The following is a 25,929-nucleotide window of genomic DNA, read 5'->3' on the forward strand; positions in this document are numbered from 1 at the left end:
TATGTAGCCCTATTTCTCTAATAATGCTTTGTTGTTCAGAAACATACTGCTAGATCCCCAAACTCCGCTTTGCATGATACCTTAATTTATAAACTAATGAACATGTGCACAAGAGTACTTTACAACTGAGTATCTTGCCATCTCATTCAGTATCGAAAATGTTTTGGACGCATTTCTTTGTGTCTTAATCTTTAGAAACCCCAAAAACATTTGTTAAAAATAAAACAGTAGTGGGTGGGTAGATGGGGTGGGCAAAAACTGTCAAAGATTATTTTGACTTCAGATTGGTATCACAGCCATAAGTGCATATGACTGATAATGTTTTATAATGATTCATTTTGGAAAATGAACTTATTTTATAAACATTTTACTGTGAAAATGAAAAAACTAAATTCAAGTGATATGGTGGAAGTAAAACTGATTTCAGGAAGACCAGTTTACCCTATACAAACGTCAGAGAAAGCACAGAGTGCGCATAAGAAATAACCCTCAAAAAAGAAAGTCGATTGGCCCAAAATGTTCTGGGAAGACACAGAACATAGATAGAAAATAAGCCACAGGAGTGTGTGGAACCTACCACATTTGATCCTAAGAATTACAGATCCAAATAAATGCATGTTTTGAAACTATAACGAATGAGCGGATAATAAAATGACAAACACAGATACAAAATGGGACCAGTAGTCAGCTTGACCTCCGGTAACACAGTGTACCATCAATTCCAGCGCATGGTGAGACATGAACCAGGACATGGGAAGTGCAAACAACATAAATAAAACTGCTTCTTGGGCAAAACCTGCAGCATAGAACTACATGGTAGTGGAACTGTGTGTTTAGGGGTGAAATATTGTTCAGGGGCTGTGTTGTTAGAAACAACCACAGCCTATCTGCCCTTTGGTATTTCTTGAAACACCCTCCTTGGCTTCACTGCTCTAATCATGGATCATCCCTCCACACCGGTTTCGGTGATCAGCATAGAATTGCCTTTTAATCTCATCTCTAGAGTGGTCAGCACAGACAGTGTTCTGATGCCATTTAGGCTTATCAGCCTAGACGAGTGTCTACATACCGATCGGCATGGGTGATCTTTACTCGACTGACCTTTAGAGGAATCACGATGGCCAAGCTGACAGTTTACATCTGCTTAAGTTTAGAGTCATCAACATGGAAGGGTTCTGTCCTTCCTTCTGAGAAGTGATAAGGATGTTTGAGGTTCATGTTCTTACTAGTAATCACCAAGGAGAAGATTGGTGCCACTACCTAAGGCATGATTACTTGGATACGCTCTATCCTCTTGCCTGATGAGTGATCAGCATGGATGAGCATTAAGAAATTCCACCTTCATAATCCTCAGCACCAACAACCTCTGTACTCTTATCTGAGGAGTCCTAAGAAGGCAACAGAGTGGATGAGCACTATCCTTCTACCAGAGGGGACTCAGCATGAACGCGCTGTTCCACCGTATTTGCAGACTGATCAGCATCTACAGGCTCTTTCCTTCTTCATAATGATCAGAATTGACTGCGTCTCCCAGTTTTCTTTCAGATTGATCCACGAGGGAGGAATCACATTGAAACCGTTCAGCATAGCCTCTCTGTACTTACCCTCAGAGTGACCAGTATAGACAAGAACCTCCTCTTGTCGCCTACTAACATGGCGTTACTGATGATGGGCACCTCCTTCTTCAGAGCGTTCTCAATTGGAACTGGGGGAATGTTCTCGCCTCCTGCTGTGATAACCAGTTCTGCAAGCAATCAGATACAAACCAATCATATTTGAGCTGCTACAGAAAGAAAGAAAGAAGCTTGTTCAACTACTCTCGGAACAAAATGGCTCACATAAAGGAAATAAGAGCTATCAGTCTGTGTATGCAACTATGTACATCTGACAGTTCAGTGTTGCAGCCTCAGTTTCTAGATGGTTTAACCCAAAGAGTGCATGATTTTTTGGAAACAATAGTTTTATCTGTGATTATTCCAAGTATAAGATTAGAGTAATAACATAGTAAGAAGCGTTGGCAAAGCCAATAGGTCTGGCATTGGCCAACAGTCTTTTGGCAATTTTGTTTTGCTGTGTAATTGTTTTTGCAAACCTATATTTTTCAACAAGCGAACTAACTCTTGTCAATGTAAAATAGACACTGACTGGGCACAACAATGTTTTTTGATCTACAAAAATCACACATTACATAGTACTCCCTGGCCCTGAAGGGTACTACTTTGTATGTGGACGTACTTCTTGTGAAAGGGCAGCATGTAGTGAAGTCAGCCAGTAGCTAAAGTGGGCTTATGTATTGCTTCATTGCAACCACAGACCAATGGATGACGTCTGGCTGATAACCTCTATAATTAACTCTGTTATATACATAATGTTAATAAAAAACAAAAGGTCTTAGTTATCACAGACTTATCAAAGCCAATCGGTCTGGCATTAGTTGCTTGCCTGTTTTGAGAAAGAAGTCATGAAAGAAAAAAAGAAGGAAAGGAAAAGAAGGAAAGAGAAAGAAGGCAAGAAGGAAAAAGTTAGAAAAATAGAAGGACATTAAAAAAAAAAAACAACGAAAGCAGGCCGAAAGAAACAAAGGAAGACAGAAGGCAGGGAAGAAAGAATGCAATAAAGAAGACAAAGAAAAAGGAATGTAATGAAGGCAAAGAAATACTGAATCAATCAAGAACGAAGGAGAAAGAAAGATGCCAAAAAGCAAGAAAGAATGAAAAAAGAAGGTAAGAAGGGAGAAAAGAAAGAAAGACCAAAGGAAAGGAAAGAAGGAAGGCAAGAAAACAATAAAGGCAAGACAGCAAGAAACACAGAAAAAGTATAGGAAGACAAGGAACAAAAGCAGGAAGGAAAAAATACAAAGTAAAGAAAAAAGTTTAGAAAGAAAGCAAAAAGGCAATCAAAAAGAATGCAAGCTAGAAAGAACAAAAGCAAGAAAATAGGAAGGAGAGCCAGAAATAAAAGTAAGAAAGAATGAAAGGAGAAAAAAACAAAAGAACAGGAGAAGGAAAGAGAAGAAAAGAAGGAACACATGAAATAAGGAATGAAGGAAGGCAAGAAAAAGAAAGCATAACTTAATACAGAACAGTTTCAAACTGACACAATTAGTGGGAAACAAAAGTGACTCCAAATGCAATTTACAATACTTTTGGCAGGAATGTGCCTTGGTAACATTGAAAGCATCCTGCTAAACATCAGGTTCTAAACCCAAAAGCAGCACTAAAGTAATACTAAATAAAACAAAAACATTGACACTGAATGGAACTACCTTGTGTGCAGATGTGCTCCTGTGACAGAGCAAAATCCAGTCACTGAAAGTGCATGTAACCAATGGTTTAATTAGGCTGACCCATCGCCCTAAGATGTATGCTGTAGTGCACAGCTTTCCAAACTGTGTGGCGCGACACATTACTGTGTCGCGCCCCAACCGTAGGTGTGTTGCGCAATGAGATGACTTTTGCCGGGAATCAGCAGAGTCGAGCTGCAGGGGCTCTTAGAAAGGGTGAAACAACAACAAAGCCCTATTATAGGACTTTGTTGTTGTTTCACCCCTTCTAAGAGCCCCTGCAGCTCGACTCTGCTGAGCACTTCACAGGTTTTTAAAGACCTTGCGCATGTTAATAGGGCCTATTAACATGCACAAGGTCTTTAAAAACCTGTGAAGTGCTCGGGTGCGGCTGTGAGCGGTCCCGGGCTGCCACACACGACGGGGGGGGGGGGGGGGGGGGCAGAGGGGAGGATGAGTGGGTGCTGAAGCCCTCTGATGCCAACGGAGGTGGGGGCTGAAACACACTTTACACTAAAGTTTAGTGTAAAATGTGCTTTGCAAATTACACGGAGTGGGAGCCCACAGGGCAGCGATCCAAATGCACCTCTGCGCTGTCCTTCTGTTTCCAGCTCTCCTTCGTGACCTGCATTTTCATGCCAGTCACTCCCCCTTCTGATGTCTGCTGCCTTTATATCCGTGGACGTTTAAATGCATGAATTCCTCTGCCTGGTAGCCAATTATTAAACTTTGCTCACGTGGACGGCTGCTAGCACGATTCACTCCTGTTTAAAACACTTGAGGCCCAGCTGGCTAAAAATAACAGAGCAATCAATCTTTCCCCAGATGAACGTTACCTGAGTATGGTTTGAGAAATCTGTCTGGAATCCGATCCAGAAACTTACACGCACTGCATCTGTAGAGCTGTAGAGCACGACTCTCAGTGGGATGTCCTTGATGCCCAAGATCGTGACGGGCTACTCAATTTTAGAGTTATGGGGCATCTTTATTGACTTTATGTCAAACAATGAACTTGGCAACATCGTCAAGTGATAGGATTAAATAAGTTTCATGGTTAAAGCACAAGTTTAATGACTTTTCCCTGTGGGACTGGTGCTGCCCTAGACTGACGATTCCATTACGAAATAAGCAACTCAGTAAAAAGGCACCAGAAGCAAGGCAAGTACAGCTAAACAAAGGTGCTCAGTGTGGAGGCTATAAAAACAAGCATTTGTGTGTGTGGGGGGGGTGGTGTGTCTGTGGGGTGGTGTGTGTGGGGTGGTGTGTGTGGGGTTGTGTGTGGGGCCTGAACCCACCATAAGTGGTTCGTGCTCGCTCGCTGCCCTTCCTCGCGTTACCGTGTCCCTGAATTTTTTTTCACAAAAAGGTGTGTCACCAACATGAAAAGTTTGGAAAGCTGTGCTGTAGTGGGGGATCACTGACATAATATCGAGGGACATAATATCGACTACCAAAAATATCGGCGACAAAATATCGACAGACAGAATATCGACTTTGTATCTACAAACAGGTAAGTACAAAAATATTGAGTAAAAAATATCGTTTAATAAAATCTAGTTTGTAAAAATATCGACTTTATTAAAAACAATGTTACATTACTAAAATATACTTAAAAATACTTAAATTACCGTATAATAATTAAATAATTAATTAAAGTTATATAAAAAAAGTTACAATCATATTTGTTAAAACATATATATATATAGTAACATAATATAATTAAAAAATATCTAATATTATTACCGTAGGATAGCGGAAGTGTAAAATTACTATTCCCACTCCAGAGAGTGCAACAGTAAATAAGGCGTTGGATAGCGTAGAGGTAAAAACTACTATTCCCACTCCAGAAAGTGCAACAGTAGGGAAAGCGTTGGATAGCGTAGGGGTAAAAATTACTCTTCCCACTCCAGAGAGTGCAACAGTAGGGAAAGGGTTGGATAGCGTAGGGGTAAAAATTACTATTCCCACTCCAGAAAGTGCAACAGTAGGGAAAGCGTTGGATAGCGTAGAGGTAAAAATTACTATTCCCACTCCAGAGAGTGCTACAGTAAGGAAAGCGTTGGATAGCGTAGGGGTAAAAATTACTATTCCCACTCCAAAGAGTGCAACAGTAGGGAAAGGGTTGGATAGCGTAGGGGTAAAAATTACTATTCCCACTCCAGAGAGTGCAACAGTAGGGAAAGCGTTGGATAGCGTAGGGGTAAAAATTACTATTCCCACTCCAAAGAGTGCAACAGTAGGGAAAGCGTTGAATAGCATAGGGGTTAAAATTACTATTCCCACTCCAGAACGTGAAACAGTAGGGAAAGGGTTGGATAGCGTAGGGGTAAAAATTACTATTCCCACTCCAGAAAGTGCAACAGTAGGGAAAGCGTTGGATAGCGTAGGGGTAAAAATTACTATTCCCACTCCGGAGAGTGCAACAGTAGGGAAAGCGTTGGATAGCGTAGGGGTAAAAATTACTATTCCCACTCCAAAGAGTGCAACAGTAGGGAAAGCGTTGGATAGCGTAGGGGTAAAATTACTATTCCCACTCCAGAGAGTGCAACAGTAGGGAAAGCGTTGGATAGCGTAGGGGTAAAAATTACTCTTCCCACTCCAGAAAGTGCAGCAGTAGGTAAGACGTTGGATAGCGTAGAGGTAAAATTACTATTCCCACTCCAGAGAGTGCAACAGTAGGGAAAGGGTTGGATAGCGTAGGAGTAAAAATTACTATTCCCACTCCAGAAAGTGCAACAGTAGGGAAAGCGTTGGATAGCGTAGGGGTAAAAATTACTATTCCCACTCCAGAGAGTGCAACAGTAGGGAAAGCGTTGGATAGCGTAGGGGTAAAAATTACTATTCCCACTCCACAGAGTGCAACAGTAGGGAAAGCGTTGGATAGCATAGGGGTAAAAATTACTATTCCCACTCCATAGAGTGCAACAGTAGGGAAAGCGTTGGATAGCGTAGGGGTAAAAATTACTATTCCCTCTCCAAAGAGTGCAACAGTAGGGAAAGTAGATACTTCATATATTATTTAAAAGTATATATATATTAATATCTATTAAAAAATTAATTAAAAGTAATTACCAAGTTAATATAATATACCAATTAATTCCAAATACTAATTTAATTTAATCATTACAATTAGTTATCTAGTAATACTAATTAATTACAAATTAACAATTAATTAATTTGTAATAAAAAACTTACTTAACAATTAAAATCCCCCAAAAATTAACATATGTAATTAGTTATAATTAAATTACTTCCCACCCTATCCCCCTATAAACCCACAACCCACTACATAAAATAAATTAATTAAATTAACATAATTATCAATTAATCAATTAAATAAAATTAATTGGCAATTAAAATGTAATTAATTACAAAATAAAAATTAATTAACAATTAAGTATATAAAATACCAATAAATAAATGTACACATTTAATTAATTATAATTAAATGACTTCCCATCCTATTCCCCTATAAACCCACAACCTGCTACAGAATTAAATTGCGCAAAATTTAAATAACATTAAATTCATTAATTAAATTACACTATAACATAAATAAAAACTTTTAACACAAAAAAATACACTATAAAAAATTCGATATTATTACATTTTCGATATTTATATTAACCTATATTATGTACTTCAATATTTTGACTATCTATATTTTAAATTTCGATATTACATTACTTACCTTCAAAACGATATTTTTGATGTCTATATATTCTGTCCATTCGATATTCTGTCCAGCCTATATTTTGTACTCAATATTATGTCCATTCGATATTTTGTAGTCGTTATTTTGTCTGTTTACCATTATATATATATATCATTTCAGTAAAAATCAAAACCTCTTCACTAAAGCCAGCCCTTAAAAGAAATGCTTCTAATGGCATCAGCGTGAGATGCATCCGGACATCATTAGATGCTGCGGGAGAGGACGGTCGAGGATGGCAGTGGAAGAGATTCTGCTGCCATCCCCAGTGGTGGTGGGGCGTGGGGGGGACCAGGGTAGCCGTCGGAAACACACGTTCACTGTGGCGTCGGATGGCTCCCGGCTGTCCGATGCACCGAAGGGCCTAATATACATGTTCACATTATTTGATGGGTGATACAATACGTAATACATACAAGGGCTGGGTGCAACAGTTTCCAACATGTATTCCCAAAGAAGATCGGTGCCAGTGTTTAAGATATAACATAATGCATGGTATTAGCAGGGCAAATAGTTGCAGCTTACACGCCATCAGTATTCCAGCATAATAGGTAAAATAAAAATAAGCAGGTAATAAGTACAAGTCCCATAGTGCACCAGGGATCCAGCAGACAATTCAGTAAATGATTGGCGCCAGGGTCTAAAGACAAGTTTAAGGAAAGATCATACGGTATGTATACAGATAGGTGTAGGAAGTTGGCTCTCTATATGTAATGCACTACAATTATTTACACTGTGCAGAGAGTCCAGTAAGTCCCAGATTGGTATACAGAGGCAAAAGTAGATAATAGTAATGCTCTATTTGTGGTACTGTGTGCGAGCAAGGCGGATTATCAGCAGGTAGTGCTAAGCATTTGTTGTACTCACAGAGGCTATACATCGAGCACACCCTCAAGAAAAAATCTGAGACAAATTCATAAAAAGAACACCAATTTTTATGTAATTATTTAAACTAAGAACTTGGTTCTACCATAAGTAGTTTTTAAGATAGCAATTCTCAAAGTTCACAAAAGGTATTACTTTTGTGCGCAATGATGCACCGTTGAAATCAATTGGAGAAAATAGAAACAAGCATATAAATCACACAGTTGGATTTCAAGGTTCACTTTCGGGATTTAGGAAAGTAGCAAGGCTAGGACCAATGACCTCCGATGATTCTTGGGAGCATCTTGGATTCGGCCGGGAGCAGGGTTCTGAGGTCGTTGGTAGCTGATGCGCTACGAAGAAGGGGGCCCACCGCATAGCTGGAGCATTGTTACTGGGGCCGGATGCAGAGCAGGTAAGTTAGCCAGGCGTTGTGCGACGAGATGTCCTCGCGGTCAGTAGCAGGCAGCTTGGAAAGACGATTTGGGGACAGCTGGGCCACTCACGAAGTGGATCTCAGGGGTCTCAACATCACTCAACGAGTGCTTGCTTCCTGGGTAGTTGGAGTCCAGACCAGACTCGTTGCCTCAATAAATGCTGAAGGAGGCTCTATACTATGGGTATTGGTGTGGCACAATTTCAGTAGCTTCTGGTGTCTCCAAACTTGGTGGGGAGACAGATAATCTTCCGAAGCTGTTGTACAACTTTTGGTGTGGGTGCTGTGTCAGAGTCACTGGGGAGCTGCAAGTCAACCAGCTTGACTTTATGGGATCCATGCCTTCGGTCTGCAAAGGAGCAGTACCTCTACTCCAGGAAATTGTGTGAGTTTTAGAAGGCTGGAGGAGCTCCAAGGTTCTTGGAAGCCTCACAGTTGCAGGACGAGACAGCACACCACGATTGTCTAGTCCTTAAGGCAGCAGGAAGGGTCTGTTGCCAGTTCTCTTCAGCACGGCTTCAGTCGTCGGGTTAGCAGCTCTTCTTAGTCCTTTTTTTCTCTTTGTTCATCAAATCTATTTTTGTTTGATTTGTTCATTTATAAAACGCAAACAAATTCCAGAAGGCGTCAAGGCTCTAAAATGTGCACATATAGAGATATAAAAGATTATAATAAGGCCGGAACGCAGAAGTACGCCTGATCACATGCCGCAAAGAGATGAGCATTCAGAGGAAAAGGGGTCAAATCTTTTGTCCCCGAGGGAAGACCCAGTGAGGGACAGGACAAACCAATAGCATGTAGGTCGCAGTGCTCAGGGTCTTAACGTGAAATTATGGAAACAAGAAAAATAAGCAGCTGATAGGAATGGTTTTACAGGAGTAAAATGAGACGCACAATAAGGAGAGTGGTAAACTCATTATGGGTCGGAAAGTGATAAGTAAAGACAGAAGGACTCCGAGGACTGGCAATTTCCGGGATATCCACCCCTTACCTAAGACACATCTTATAACAGTCTGACCAGCACTGAGGAACTTCCTTGAGCATTTAACCAACCACAAGGAGGATCACTTGCTTAAAGTGATGACAAAGGGTGAGAAGTATAGTGTATTGTGAGTTAGAGATGACGGCACCCTTTTGGTTCCTGACGGACTCTGTAGAACAGTGATATGAATGCTAGGGTGTTGTTGATAGAGTTGATGAACTAGAATGTTCATTTCACTGTTACAAGCTGAGGAATTAAGATGTTAAATACCAAGCTCCATCTGTGGCGTGATCATTTAGATACTCTGAGGTGAAGAGGACGTTTCAACTGATGATGATATAGGGGATACATAACCCAAAGAACTGACAGTGCTCTCCCAAAGAGATTGCTGCGGTCCAGCAAACTGCTTGTAAGTGTCAAAAGCGCCTCAGTCGAAGTGAAGATTGCCAGTTGACATATGTGGAGTCAAAGCTCCAGTCTAGTCAGTGCAAAGCTTTTGACGAAAACGAAGACCTTAACCTCTTCAATGCTCATGACGAGCTGAGCTCTTCATGAGCAACGGCGCTCCGGTGCTCATGACGAGCTCGTCATGGCCCGTGGAAAGCTCAGGTGCGGGGAGAATTCCCCCGCTGTGCTGAACGTTCCACGGAGCCAATGCACCTGTGACGAGCTGAGCTCGTCATGAGCACAGGAGCACTGTAGCTCATCACAAGCTCAGCTCGTCATGAGCATGCGGGCTCTGTGCATGCCCTCCTTCCCCCCAGCACAGCAGGGAATTAACCCCCGCAGCGAAGGGGTTAAAAATAAATGTGTGCATCATCGGCCAGGAACTTGCTGGTGAGGCTATAAAAGTTGTACTTCGCCACAACGCAACCCAGAGCCATAAGCCATAAACTGTAAAGCGCCAAGAAGCCGTCTCGGTGTACGTGCGCGGTATACATTTTTTAACATAACATAACATAAAGGCAGTGACCACCAAGTACAGAGAAGTGCAAGAAGGAAGTGATAGCCAGGTCCAAGGAAGCGCTAGAAGAGAAATAGCCAGATCCATAGAAACGCCAAAGGCAGTGGAAAACAATTGCAATGCTGAAGAATGAAATGGTGACAAACACATGCAAGAGATAAAGCAAATACTTACCATAAAAGAGAAGGATGTTGCTGTGCTTCCATTTAGTGAGCCAGACAACCCGAGTTCAAGTACTGGGCCAGTATTTCCAGAAGGTACAGAGTCAGGTACACATCACGCACTGTCTAAACAGCTCATACTCTTACAGTTAGTTAGTTCTACAACTGGTTATAATATAGCCATTTTCCTGAAACCACCGCTTCCGTTCAATGCTGCCTAAAAGCAGGATATTGGCGCAAGATGGACTGTCTGGATCAAAAGCTTTGAATATTTTATTGATGCATTTGAAAAAGCAGATAACAAAAGATAATCTCAATAATCTTGCAGGTGAAGGGGTGTATAGGAAGTAATAAAGGAAATATAACAAGCTGATGAAATCTCACACCATCAGATCAAAGAGGCACTAAATATCAAGTTCAATGCAATGCTAAATGTCAATTACGAAAGATACATTTTCAACCAAAAAAGGCAGAAAGCTGGTCAGACAATCAACAAGTTTGTCAAAAGAATTGATATGCCCAGCAAACATTATAAGTTCACGTCATAGATGGTTAAATTCATTAATACGATGAATGCTGAGAAAACGTTCAGTCCCGAATAAGTACTCATGGCTGTAAGAGCCGTGGAAGATGCAGAAAGACAGGCTGCCGACATGGAGACTGGAGGAGCCCAGAGTGAGTCAGCACTGCACATGGAAAGTAAGCCGAGATACAAGGTCAAGCGCTACAAAGTGATGTCTCCAAACAATAATAAACTGTGTTTCAGATCGAATTTTCTTTTCCACATGAAGGTAAATGTTTCCGCATTGGACAAGTATGCCACAGCTGTGCGAAAGAGAACCGTTTTGTAACGGTTTGCAAAGCGAAAGAACAACTAATTGCATCAGGTTGAGAAAGAAAAATGGACCCCCGAATGTTCCAGAAGCGGTCACCTCAGTTGAGGCAAATGGCAACTAAACAAAGTCGATTATCATCTAAATCTTCATTCAAAAGTTCTTTAACTTCTTTGTCAAGCGACAGTAAAGAATATTGATGTGCATTGTCAACTAAAGAGAAAAGTGCACATGTTGGATTGGCCACATGCCAGGAATAATGTAAGCCGAAGAAAGATAGTCAAGTGAAGTCATGAAATTCATGTAGATACTGTCCTAAAGTTTGGTGCTGACAGTAGTAACTGTGCTTGAACTGTCTTCTGATATATCCTTTTTGTGAAGACTACATATTGCATGTATTTTTTCATTGAAGACCTAATCTGTAGATTTTTTACAAATTTGGAACTTAAATGTATGTTGTATTCACAAGTTAGGTGCATGCATCTTTCTGACATGAGCGAGCAGTCCTTTTCCAGGACAGCAGCCAGCTTTGAGGCAAGTATATCTTTTCTGAGGCTCCTGCAATTAATCGATGCTACTACAGTGATTCAGATTATAACTCCTGGAACGGGTAACGGCAAAGAGCTCTGTTATGAAATATTAATCTGTTCTTCAATGAAACAAACAAATAATTGAATCATTCAGCACTCACCTTTGATTCTCCCAGTAATGTAGAGAAAGCCTTCCTGGTCAAACTTGCCAGTGTCGCCAGTGTGTAGCCATCCATCCCCATCCAAAGCCTCCATTGTTTTTTCAACCATGTTCAAGTAGCCCATAAAGACGTCTCTCCCGCCAAAGCAGATCTCACCATTGCCATCCTGATCTGGCATATGAATCCAGGTCTTGGATCCTGGAACTGTTTTACCACAGCTGTTGGCACATAATAGAGGAATATGATTGTGACAGAAAGAGCCAGTTGTAGTTAACTGTAAAGCCATGGTTAAAGACATTACTTCTAGGGGAGTACAACATTAGCGTAATTTTCTTAAATGCAAGTCCCTTATTTAGCACTATATTTTCCTCTTGTCAATTTTTGATGTGTGGACGCATTTTGCTCTAAAAACGCATGAAAAACATACTGCCATGAGAAACTGCTGTTAACGTTCTGGTTGTTCATATTGATCCAACACTCCAATGCTATTATTTTGCTGTGAACGGTGGCATAGTTAGGCAACATGCTGTAATGGCACATTTTCAGGAATTTGGGGGATTACGCTAGTATAATTAAAGTTTTTCTCAAACCTATTGCCAGTTCGGAGATCTGACTTGTCAACTCTGACTGTCTTTTAATATAGACTATTACTATGTTTTCACTAGCCCTTGCCTCACACTTGCTTCTTCTGCATCACACTTGTTTCCCGCCTCCTTCTCCCCACTTAACTCTTGCATGCTTGACCACCCACCTCTTTCTTACTTGACTCTTAGGTGCTTGAGCACACATCTTCTCCTCACTTCACTCTTAGATGCTTCTTCCCCACCTCCTTCTCCTCACTGGATTCTTAAATGCTTGTTCCCAACATCTTCCTTCTCACTTTACTCGTCGATGCTTCAGCATTTATTTATTTTTTATTTTGAAAGTTTTATATAGCGCGAACAAGATCCTTGCAGATATCAGAGCGCTTTATACATATATGGGAGCAGAAAAGCAAAAGAGTGATTAACAGACATTTTGTGCACAGAGGAGCAGAAGGCTATCAGTGGAGAGAAAAGTAAGGTAGCAAGGTACATAGTTGGTCAGTCCAAACAATGTAGAAAAAGGATAGATGATGAGTCTCGAGAGTTCCATAGCTTAAATTCATGTGAATTTAGCCATGAGGATCGATTAACTTCTTTTTTTAAAGATGCCGTGTAGGAGATAAGTCTGGTTTCTGGAGGGAGGGCATTCCAGATCCTGGGTGCCATCCCTGAGAAGGAGCGTTTATTCGTTTTTTCCTTGTGGAATCTCTGTGGTTTCAAAAGAAGATTTTCTGTGCTTCATGTGGCTCTTGAACCACCTGAAATTGTCACTTTCTGAGTGAGGTAGTTGGGCGAGTTGTGATGTATAGCCTTGTGTGTCATGCAAGCGATTCTCAGATGGATTCTAGCTTCGTAAGGCAGCCAGTTCAGGGATTTTAAGTCAGGAGAAATGTGCGAGCGCTTTTTTGATTCAGCGTTCATAAAGGCTCCTAGTGGTGCGGTTGTTGATATGGGGAGACCACAGAGGGCGACACTTCCATAGTCTATCCGAGGAATAACTAGGGCTTGTACTGCGGTCTGGAAGTCCTTGCTGGGAGGGAGGGTTTAAGCTTCCTCAAAGTATTGATTTGGAAGTTAGCTCCCTTAGTTGCTTTGCTGATATGATGTTGCATATTGCATATTGAGATTGGCGTCAAGGGTTATGCCTAAAGATTTCGCTGAATCCACGATGGTAGGTTGGACGTTGAGTGTAGTAAGGTGTTTAAGCCAAGCCTGAGTAATGGGGATTTTAGCGGGAGGTGCTATTAGAAGGAATTCCATTTTTAGAGCGGTAAGTTTGAGATGATTCTCGGCCAGCCTTGTCTGTGTGTTCCTAAGCGTTGTGTTGAGTAGTTTGATGTCCTCAGGGGATTGTATTTTGAGGTAGAGTTGGGTGTCGTCTGCGTACATCTGAAATTGTACATTAGATGCTTGCAGCAGTGCGGTGAGTGGTTCCATGACTAGATTGAACAATGTTGGGTATAGGGAGGATCCTTGTGGGACACCTAGTGTTACAGGAACGGGTGAGGACATTGTGTTGATCTTGAATCCTATTCTCATGCCTTCTACCCATCCGTTGTCTGTGATTTCTTGGAATGTTCATGCCCTCACCCATTACATAAAACGCAAGAAAGTTCTTTCCTATTTACATTCTAAGCATGTGGATGTTGCTCTCTTACAGGAGACTCATTTGGACGATATTGAGTCTAGTAAACTCAGCAGGGACTGGGTTGGTAAAGTCATACATAGTTCAGTCTCTAAACCTGATCCCGCAAATCCTAATCCTATTCGTAAATGCGGAGTAGCCATCCTTTTTCGGAAGTCACTTCCTTTCACAATTCTAAAGTCATGGTCTGATCCGGAAGGTCGATATGTATTTGTTAAACTGAAGCTTGGCAATTCCTTTATTTGTCTTGGTTCAGTTTACGCTCCACTAGGCTCCAAAAAACAATTTTTTCTTCGACTTAATCGTCTTCTTACGGAAATAAATGCTTCTCAATTTCTCATCGGTGGTGATTGGAATTTGGCACCGGATCCTGCTCTTGACAGAACAGGTTGCATTGACATTAACAACGCTTCGGACAGAGCCATTTTCTGTGACATCCTTACTGACACTGGTCTTGTTGACCATTGGAGATTAAGTCACCCACAGGATAAAGAGTACACTTTTTTTTCTTCTACTCATGGTACGTTTTCGCGCCTTGATTATTTTCTTCTTTCGCAACATTCAGTCCGATTGGTTACTGATTCCCAGATTTTAGAAGCAGCTATATCTGATCACTCCCCTGTTCTCTCTCTAGACTTGGGTCTTATGAGTCTGGGGCGCAAACCGTGGCATTTGAATATCAACAAATATAAAACGCCAGCGGGTAAACTTCTTTTGCAAACCCACTTTTAGATTATCTTCTCAATAATGAAGATTCGGTTTCCTCTAAACGAATGGGATATTCGTCACCTCTCTCAAATATATATTTCGAAACCGACTCTTCAAAATCGTAAGTTATCGGAACAAGCACGCATGGCCCTCAATACTCTTTTTACTTCTAAAGCAGAATATGCCTTGCAAAAGATGAAAGGCCGTCATTATGAACAAGGTGAGAAGGCTGGTCGATTATTGGCAGCGCAGCTACGTCAAAGAGAGGCCGCTATGGCAATTCCAGCGATTAAATCGAGTGGTGGCGATATCCTTACTCTGCCACAAGACATAGTTGAGGAGTTTGCCTCATTTTATAGATCTCTCTACTCTCCAGGCACTCGGGTAGATACGCTAGTGATGTCTACATTTCTAGATGCAGTACATCTTCCACGAGTCTCCGATGATGGAAGAGCTCTACTTGAAGGACCTATCACCTCAGCCGTGTCTGCCTTGCCGTGCCATAAAGCTCCGGGGGATGATGGTTTTCCTCCTGAATTTTTTAAATGGACTGGTCAGAGCATGATTGATACTCTTCATGCTGCCTTTGGGGAAGCCGTGGGGGAGTCTTCTCTTGGTTCTATCTCTAACAAAGCCATCATAGCGTTTCTGCCTAAACCTGGCAAGGATCTTCTCTTGTGTGGTAGCTATCGTCCTATATCGCTCTTGAATTCTGATGTTAAGATCCAGCTAGTATTCTTGCATTATGACTCCGCAAGATTTTACCTTCTTTAGTTCATAACTCCCAAGTAGGTTTTGTTCCTGGCCGTTCCTCTCGCAATCACTTGCGTACTCTCTCCCATGCCTTATGGTCAGCTAAGCATCTCACCGATGATGCCCTCCTTCTCTCTTTGGATGCTGAAAAAGCATTTGACCGCATCGAATGGGAATACCTTTTTACCGTCATGCGTAGATTTGAATTAGGTGATCAGTTCATAGCTAAAGTAAGACTACTTTATGACAGCCCATCTGCTCAAGTTAACTGTGACGGTTTTCTTTCTACTCCATTTCCTATACGACGGGGGACCCGCCAGGGTTTCCCTCTCTCCCCTCTTCTTTTCCTTTTGGCTATGGAACCTCTAGTTGCTGCAATTTGTCAATCGGCCGATGTAGTGGGCACTCCTCTTCCAATTGGTCACTCCAAAATGTATTTATATGCGGATGACATTCTTCTTACACTTACTGATCTTCCCCGCTCTCTCCCTGCTCTCCTCCGTGTCATTGATGATTTTTCTTCTTTCTCTGGCTATAAGATAAACTGGGACAAGAGCGAAGCATTACCTATGTCCATTGGTACTACGAAGAAAGCCATCTCTGGTTTTCCATTTCATTGGCAACCCTCTCGGCTTAAATACTTAGGTATACTCCTCAATAGGGGATTGGATAATGTTGTCACGGACAATTTGACTCCTTTAATTGTGCAAATGCAAAGAGACTTTGACAAATGGAAGGCCCTAGGTTTATTCCTTTTGGGACGGGTTCAGGCGATCAAGATGGTCACCCTACCACGTTTTCTCTATGTTCTGGGTATGCTCCCTTTGACAATTCCTTTGGCTACTCTTCAGTCCATTGATTCAAAAATTAAACTTTTTATATGGGGTACAGCTAAACCGCGTCTCACCCTAGCCAAATTAAAGTCCCTACAATTGCATAGAGGTTTAGGTCTTCCCTCTATCGAGCATTACTCTCTTGCCCTCCATCTTTCCCATCTTTCTTTCTTTTTACCTAAGTCTAATGACATCCCCCAGTGGGTTCCACTTGAACGTCACTTATTGGCTTCTGGCCCTGGTTTATCCCTTTTATATGGCAAGTGTTCCAGTTTTCTTGACCCCAAAAATCCTATATTATTCGCTATGTATAAATCTTGGCAAAGATGTCACAGTATCTTTAAGTCTAACACGCGGCTTCACTTTAATGCTCCTATATGGTCTAACTCGGCTATTCAAGTGCGGGGTCGTACTGTGTCCTGGCCTTTGTGTCTGACTGGGAAAACAAAAGGCAGCAGGAGAGCTCACGCCGTTTCGGCAGATGGCCCGACCGGTGCTGTCACACGGAGCTCATCAGACACAAAGCTCCTGCAGCAGAGGCAGAACAAAGTCAGAAGGAGAAACGAAAGGCAGCAGGATAGCTCGATTCATTTTGGCAGAAGGCCTGACCGGTGCGGTCATAGTGAACTAGGCAGACTCGGGCTGCTCTTGTGTTTTCAATGGTGCCTGTTAGCATATGGAGCTGGGGAATTTGCCTCACAGAAGCCAAGAACAGCCACACAATTTTGGTGCATGGAAGTATCTAGGATTAAACTCTGCTCCGGTCAGTTTTGACTATTTTACAAAGGTTCTTTCCGTAATGCCTGCTGCAATAGATTTACACTGCTAGTGCTACCATCATTGGGTCTCGATACCGCAGGGGTGGGCATTAGACTCCCCCATGGCGGTAGACAGGGCGGGTGGGCGCAGAAGCATCCTAGCCAGGTTTAGGTGCGGCTTGGTCCCCTCTCTTGTACTCTTCTTAAAGTGCTACGCTATGAGGATCATGGAGAGAATCTCCAGAGACAGCACTGCAAAAGACCGGCTAGTAGCAAACTCCACTTGGGGTACAAAGAATCATAGCTGGAATCCTTCTATTGAGGAAATGGAATTTAGGCTATTCAGCGGGTAACCCAAGAGTAACTCCTCCAGCGAGGCATGTGGGCTATAGAAATTCGGATGGACAACAGAGGATTAAAGATCCATCAGCTGCTTGGGGTCCTATCCTAGTTAGGGATGTCTGCAATACCATAGTAACTCCCCCACACGCAGCAAGTCCTGCCTCTCCCCTGTGAATGGTTGCAAGCATGATAGTACCAAATGAAGTTCCAACAACAAAGGTCCTCTCAGGAGACGAGCAGCAGGTAGCATTTCAATTATTTACAGGTCTCAATGAAAGGGATCAGCATAAATCGATCAGTCATAAAACACCAAAGTTAACTGCAAACCTTGACATCTAGGATGAGTGCTCTTCTGGGGAGACCACAGTGAGCTTAATTGCAGGCACCTCCCTGTTTACCACCACTGTGGAGGCTGCAACCGAAATTCCATCCACAATCGTATCCGCAAGTTTGCCGATTTCACAGACTACACCTGCGCCCGAAATTACAAGGAACGTGGATGGGCCGGAGGACTCCACACATACCCTGCTACAACACAATTTGCTAGAATTAAAAAGTATTAAATTGTCACAGGAAGAAGCTCAAAAGAAAACTGAATCACAGTTTTGTTTAGCTGAATCTCACTTTCAACAGCTTACATCACGCATCCCAGATGCAGAGCCGCGTATTCCAGATCTTGAAGACCGCGCACCACGGCAAACTGACCAAGTGACAAAACCACAACCTTAGTTAGCCAACTTGCAAATCAAGGTGGATGATGCGGAAAATCGGACACAAACATGCAACTAATGCATAACCAGAGTTCCTGAAGGTTGCGAAAATGACAAATCAGTAATAGAAGTAATTTATTATCTTATATCTAAATATGTGTGTCCAAAAGTAGCAGTACAGAAGATCGACCTTAGTATCACATGGTTTTTGCAGTGAAGAAATAGGGTCTGGAACAGGAATTTTCAAGATATTCATTTTTTAGATATTTGGGTGAGTGACCGTTGGCAATATATTTCTATATAGTAGGATATGCAAGGGTTTTAGATTTACTATGTTTATTGAATGAGGCTCTAAAGGATGAACTGTTTGATCACAATAGGTGAGATGATTGGAGAAGTCTACCCGAAGAATTGAAACATTTCAAGAAGGGGCATATCCGATGTGGACAATATTAGCTTATTTGCTCACAGGTACATTTATTCATGTTGAGATAGAATTTAGCAACAGCGATGTATTGGGAGTGATTAGAATAAACTTGTCATGGGCTATGTGTGTCTATATAAAATACTTGGGCACAGAGTAACAGAAATTGTAGAATGCATTTTAAAGGGGTTTTAGAGAGGATAAGCTCTCTTTGAAAGGTCACGCTCTACAGTTACTAGGAGTCAGGAAGCTGGCAGACTCCGATTGACTGAACCTTTTCTATTACTAATAAAGTATGGTATTACACTTTTAGATTGATGAAGGTGTATGATTGACCTTGGGAGCCTCCTACATTTAAGGAATTGAAACATTGCAGATTTGGAAGCATCGAAATAGTATTATTTTTAAGGTGAGCCCTATCGTGTTGATTATAATTGAATGTAACCCATATGGCATCATATTTGCCATTAAAGTTAATTCTTAAACAGGTTGCCCATACTATCCCGGTATGTCAAACACATGTAACAAAATAAATGTTTGGTATTTATACGGTACAGCTGTCTTTGTATATAAAAACTCCAGCAAAATCTCTTAATTCTTGAGCAAATGTCATAAAAATGTTTTGTAATATTGTTACCTTATTGGTACCAGGTTGTATGGTGTTGTAACAACACATGTAAATTTTCGTTTTTGTTCACAAATTTAATAAGATGTGTAACTTGACTTATACATATACATTTTGTGTTTACATTTACAGCCCTGATGACGTCCTATCTCCAGGACGAAATACGTCGGCTGTTGGCAGTATAAAGAAATATACTAAGAACACAAGAATTATATTGCTTTCTTGATGAACTGTTGCTTGATAATCATTGATTTGGTTGTGTCAATTGTGATTAAATATTCGTAATTTCTAAAAAAAAAATTGCACTCCCAGCTTATTGTTTGAGTAGCTAAAATTACAGTGTTTAATTACGATGGTGCATAGAGATCATAGAGCCAGGTGGCTTTGGGTACAGATGAGGATTTTCAAACAATTTTTCAATTTTGTGAGCTATTATGAACCCATTGAGGACTCTCCTGTAACACTGCAGTCTCTTTAGGATGTTGCAACTGTGCAATCTGGCTTCTTTGTAATAGGTGGCAATTTATATTGGTTGCTAGACCCAATTATTGACTCTTCACGGCCTCACCAAACGTTGAGAAAACCTAAGTCCGTACAGCTGTGTCAGAATCTAATACGTGATTTTGCTTGGGTCAATTGTTGGAGCGATGAATTCCCAGGTGAGAGGAAGTATACGTGTCACTCAGGGAGATTCCATTCTTTCTCTTGCATTGATTTGTTTCTTATTTCCCATACTTTGAGACTGTGACTTAGATATAGGAAAATCCTTTTTCTGACCACACAACAATTTCATTTAAGTTTAAAATTTAAAAAGCAAGCCAAAACTTGGTGTAGATGTGTATTTGATAAATCCCTTAACTGATGAGCAGTGGGTCACGCTTATGTGCCTGGCATTAGAGGACTTTTTTAAGCTAACTGTTAATACTGCTTTGGGATTTTTGGTATGGGGCGCTCTAAAGGCCTTTTTTAGAGGGGAAGTAATTTCCTATGGGATCTATAGAAGGAAGAAAGAGAATGGAGAAAGACTTAAGCTAGAAAAAGAACTTAATAGGGCAACGAAAACTTACTTAGCCTTACCTACTCAAAAAGGCAAAAATAAGCTCTCTAGAGTGAAATATAATCTTCTAGACCTATTTACATCAAAGAAAATTCTGAATTATAACTCAGCTCTGCAAAAAAGATACAAAGAAAATGAAGATATAGACAAATACTTGATTTGGTCACCGAAGTGTAGGTCTAATGCAAACTGTTTAAAAAAATAATTGAGGGAGGGCGTGGTCTTGCCAGCGATGCGGTGAGACGTGTTTCTGGGGAGCTCCAGCAGTCAGCCACCATTATTTGCAATTAAAGCAGAGCTGGGGTGCTGTGACTGCTGCCCTAGGGGTGGACGTTGACGTGACCACGGGCACCTGTTGAGATGCGGAATTTCAGCCAGCAGTGATTTCCCGGACAGACGACGGAGGGAAGTCGGAGGCCCAGTGGGTGGGACGCCATCTTGCGAGACCACTGGTGGAGCCCGCCCTGCAATTTGCCAGCCTCTTGGGGTCCCTATAGCTCTGGGCCAGTGAACGACGCTGCGTTTCGTGGACGCTGGGAAGCAGCTACAGAGGTCGGACCAGTGGCAGCTCGAGGGACCGCTAGCGGTGACTGGTGACCGAGCGGCATGGTGCAATATACCCTGCTGCACTCGCCTGGAAGTGGAGGCTGTCGCCCCAGGTGAGAGCGCTGCTCGGGGTGATCAGGGAAAACAGTATAGTGACTATGTGGCGCCCGGCAGTGGTTCACAGCGTGGAGTACAACCGGGGAGTGGCGGCCTGCCAGAGCTGATTGCCTCCGTGCGAGGTCTTTGGAAGCGGCCCCCCTGAGGCCTGATGACCCCCTGGGACCACTGAACGTAGGAGACCAAGCAGAGCGGTGGTGACAGGCGTAGCGGAGCTATTGCCCATAGGCGACTGGAGGTGGTTGAAGTGGACGAGCCGGCGATGGCTTGGAGGTTATATTGATAGGGCCCACGTTGGAGCTGACGGAGGGGACGTCTGAGTGGCCGGCAGAACCTACCCTGCAGAGCTTGACTGGAGGATATCAGCGGCAAGGCCCCGGACTGATTTGGCTGCGGACTCTGTCTCCCGGGGTCATCGGGGCCCATAGCAGGTGTAGAGCCCCTGAGACTGGGGACTGCAGGTAAGAGGCGAGGCCAGACGCGCGCTCCCCCGCCATTTTGTCTCTCCACATTGGGCGGTCCTGAGACATTGGGTTCCACGTGCTGCTGCCCCGGAGAACTTGTGCCATATACAGAGCCTCTGCCCCCGTATCACTGCTTGGGGGGGTTCGGAGAGAATCAGAAGGCAGCGACCGTTCACCGGCTGCTGGACGATGGCTGGGGGGGGGCACCTTGCACAGGGAGAGCCTGCCGCCATTTTGAGGCTGTTGAGCGGGGCGGCTTGGAGGCACTAGGCGGCATACCTCAGTGCTGCAGAGGCTTGAATATTACCCCGCGCTGGATGGAAGAGTGGAGGGGGAGCAGACTCTGCCCACTGGGACTATCAGGACAGGTGCTGTGTGGCTGAGACTGGAGGCGGCATGTGAAGGACGAGGCGGGGCGCGTGTGCCTCTGCCATTTTGGAACCCATCCCGCTGAGCAACCTTAAGACTTTGGTTCCTACGCGGTGCTGCACCCAGGGAGCCTGTGCCGTACACAATGCCTCTGCCCCCGGGCGACAGGGGAAGGGACACCTCGAACAGGGAGTGTATGGTGCCATTTTGGGACTGCTGAGCGTTGCGGACTGGGGGCATTGGGCGGTTCGCCACAGCATTGCAGAGGCCGCGAAGGCACAACACACTGATTAGGGAGGGGGAGGCCAGGGCAACTGTACCACGGCAGGGGAGAGGCGGGGAGGTGCGGCTGGGTGGCACGGTGTACTGGCTGGTCAGAGGGTGTTGCTGTAAATGTAAATGTAAATGTAAATGTATAGGCATTTATATAGCGCACTACTTACCCGTAGGGTCCCAAGGCGCTTCGACCGCTGCGAAACCCTTCCTGGCTTCCCTGAGAGATGGTCCCTTAATGGGTATCTCCAGGGTGAGACCAGGCATCCCCGGCGGTCTGGTGGGGCCGTTAGTGAAGATGAGGCAAGCTAATGCCCAGAGTTGCCGAGTGTGATCGCTGATCAGAGTGGGCACCGAGGCGAGAGAATTATCGAGTCCGCTGACCCTGGTCTAGAAACCTGACGCGCCGGGAATCGAACCCTGGTCCCGGGCCGTCCTCTGCTCTCGGGTCTGCCGCCTCTAACCGGTCTGCCGCCTCTAACCGGTGAGCCACACTACTGTTGCTGGCCCTAGAGGGCTTCCAGACTGCTTGTCGCAGGAGGGGAGCATTTCATATGCAGACTGTCTTGGAGTGGTGGACAATCCAGAAGCGGTCACTCGTTTTCACTGGACCGGGACAGTGGGCATTTCAACACCAGAAGCAACCTGCTCATTGGGCCAGTTCTCGAGAGGGTCACAGGTAGTGAACCTCAACAAGGCGTAACTCCCATCCTGGTGGGTTGGGATCTAGGTAGTGGCCCTTACGCATTATGCACCCTTGTGGAAATATCAGACTTTGCAGGAGAGGAATAATAGCGACACGGTTTGGGAGGTGGGCCAAACCGTGAGTGGGATACACTACAACTGTCTTGCAAGGGCCACGCTGCCCGGCTGTCAACGAAACGCTTAGGAACTGGCGATGACGCATTCCAGAGGGGGCAAGGCTGACCCGGCTGGGGCCCCCGGGGACAATTCTGTGGTGGCAATGTGGGGCAAGGCGGGGTCATCTGCTCCTACTGAGGTGACACCACAGGCCCCGGGGGACTGGATGCCGGTGACCCAGGCATTCATGAGCTCTTTCATGTCAGAACTCAAGATGGAAATTGGCTCTCTGCGCTCCGAGGTCCGCTCTTGTGTTAAAGCTGCAAGTAAAGCAGAAGGATTTGGAGAACCGGAGCCGCCGGAACAACCTTCGCATTCGGGGGGTCCCTCTCGGTGCAGAATGGAAGGACATTATGACCTATGTGGCGCAACTCCTCCACGAGGTCTGGGGGGACAAAGACGCTTCTCCGCCGGCTTTGGATCGAGCCCACCGGATCTCTGGGCCCGCGTGGAGGCCGGGGCTGCTCCTTTGACATCTTAACAAGGGTCCACTTTTTTACAGAGAATGAGGCTATCTTCAGGGTGGCACTTGCTAAGCCAAATCTCAGCTACGAGGGGCACAAGATTCAGATCTTTCAGGACTTGGCGCCCAACACCCTTTGATGACGCCGGTCTTTCAAGCCTGTGACCGAGAAGCTGCGGAACATGGGCATCTCCTACCAGTAGGGCCACCCATTTGCCCTCATTTTCCAATGGGAATCCAACCGCAGAGTGTGACGGTCCTACAGCACAGTTGCTTTGTTTGCCGTCGTCGCCGCCGACCAGCCCTTCCCGCTCGCAGCGCCAGAAGCGGGTGCTAGCCAAACCATCTTGGACCACTGTCCATCGCCATTGACGTTCGCTACCTATGGATGACCAATCTGCTTCGCAGACCACACAGGATATCATTCATCATCATTTATTCTTTATTTCTGCTATTTTTAGCCATAAAAGAAGCAATTAAAAAAGGAATACACATATTTTACATAACAAATCTTCCAACAGGTCAGGTACAATGGATTTAGTGGTAGAGATAGTCATACAATTTTTATTCACATGATCAGTTTACGCCATAAAATCTACCCTCTAGTATCATAAATACATTAAAATTATTTTAAAAAATGGGCATTTTATCAATTAAAAGAATTTTGATAGCTATAACTAGTCACATCTTCTAAAGTGCAAGTGTGAGAATTCCTAATCCCAGAGTTCATTAAATATAGGGGTAACTAGAGTTTTAATCCAACCTTCTTCCTAATCAAATACACATTGTGTAGAAATCTACTTGTACAAAATACCACCAATTGTGAGGTATTGGACTACAGTATATGTTCAGCTTCACTACAAGTCCTCACACCCAGATTCCTACACAGCGGTCTAATCCATCGATCCAGAGCAATTTTGTAGGATGGACAAAAGAAAAATAGATGGACATCATTCTCCTTAGCCTTCCGCATACACATAGTACATACATCATTTTCTTCTTTAGAACCCCCTCATCTAGACGTATCTGCTTTTATTTGCAGAATGCCATATCTAAATTTTAAAAATAAAGATTTAGCTAGTGGGGGGCCTATCTCGTCCATAAACCTTCATCTTTAAATGCGAGGAACTTCTGGGTGAGTAACCCCGTAGATGAGCTATGAAGTAATTCATTGTGCATACAGGACCAAAAGGTGGACTTTAAGATCTTCTTGCAGAAAGGTGTCAATCTTAAGGGCTCTTCCCAGTAGTGTGTTAGACCTAGCTTGTTCGCCCAAGATGAATTATGTTTTAGCCAGGGAATGTTCTTATACCCGTTAATCTGCATGATCTCTATCAGGCCATCTCTATAATTAATCAACTCAGGAGTGGTCCATATCCTTATCCAATATAATAAAGGTCTTAAATCTACTTGATGGTCAGTATGTTTAATATTAGTATCCAATAGTACTGGGATTAGCGGTGTTCTGGTTGGGATTTTCAATAATCTCCATATAAAGTTGTTTTCCTCCCGTTCAAAATTATTTTTGCCAAAAGGGCCCCAAATCTCTGCCCCATAAAGTGCCGCTGATTGGGCCTTAGCTTTGAACACTTCCAAGGCAGGTGAGATAGCCTTAGACTGGCTATCTCCAAGCCTTTTAAGTATTGGGAGTACATTTTGACGAAACGTTACCCTATTTTTCTCTAGGTGTCCCTTCCAGGATAATTTGCTATCTAGCATTATTCCCAGATAGTTAAAACATCCCACATGTTCTAATTTTTGATTGTTTAAAACTAGGTTCTTCCTAAACGATTTTTGAGGGTTTATAGACATGTATTTGGTCTTTGTTGAGTTAATTTCCAGACCTTTCTCCACGCAGTAATTATGGAATGAGTTCGCTAAATTTTGTAGACCCTAAGGCGTCTGGGAAATAAGAATAGTATCATCAGCAAATAATAATGCTGTGATACCTTCCCCCCAAGATTTGAGGAGTCATGGATACAATTACCCAGATAATTGGGAATATTATTTACATATAGTGAGAACAGCATGGATGCCAACACGCAACCTTGTTGTACACCCCGTCTCACTGGTATGGCCTTAGATGTTTCGCCCCTTGGTCCCCATCGTACTTTTGCATAATTCCCTGCAAGGAGTCTGGTCAGCTGGACAAGTATTTCACCTGGGACCCCTATATCTTTTAGTGTCTCCCATAGTAGGGTTTGAGGGACTAAATTGAAGGCAGCCCTCAAATCTATCAAAGCAACATACAGGCTGCCCTTCCTTAGAGTGATATACTTCCAGCAAATACATGTAAATCTAAAAACTTGGTCTGTACTACTTGTTCTTATTCTGAACCTAGCTAGATACTTAGATAATACGTGGGTCTCTTCCATCCATTCTAAAAAGTCTGTTTAAAATATTTCTGGCTAAACATTTTTGTAAAAGATCAATTAAACTGATCGGGCGATAATTTCCTGGATCATGCCGAT

General features: G+C 43.3%; 1 protein-coding gene across 1 annotated transcript in view; it reads right to left on the reverse strand.

Moving 5' to 3' along the window:
* The window catches only part of LOC147725883 (long-chain-fatty-acid--CoA ligase ACSBG2-like), a 661,758-nt gene that overhangs the window by 78,853 nt on the left and 556,976 nt on the right, over positions 1-25,929 (reverse strand). Inside the window, exons 10-11 of the mRNA XM_086962812.1 lie at positions 11,927-12,144; positions 1,605-1,744 (exon numbers count right to left, since the gene is read on the reverse strand). Coding sequence (XP_086818938.1) covers positions 1,605-1,744; positions 11,927-12,144 — 358 coding nt within the window. The remainder of the gene's footprint in view (positions 1-1,604; positions 1,745-11,926; positions 12,145-25,929) is intronic.

The sequence above is a fragment of the Lissotriton vulgaris genome, chromosome 3_1 (genome assembly GCF_964263255.1).
Source record: "Lissotriton vulgaris chromosome 3_1, aLisVul1.2, whole genome shotgun sequence".
In the NCBI taxonomy this organism is placed as follows: domain Eukaryota; kingdom Metazoa; phylum Chordata; class Amphibia; order Caudata; family Salamandridae; genus Lissotriton; species Lissotriton vulgaris.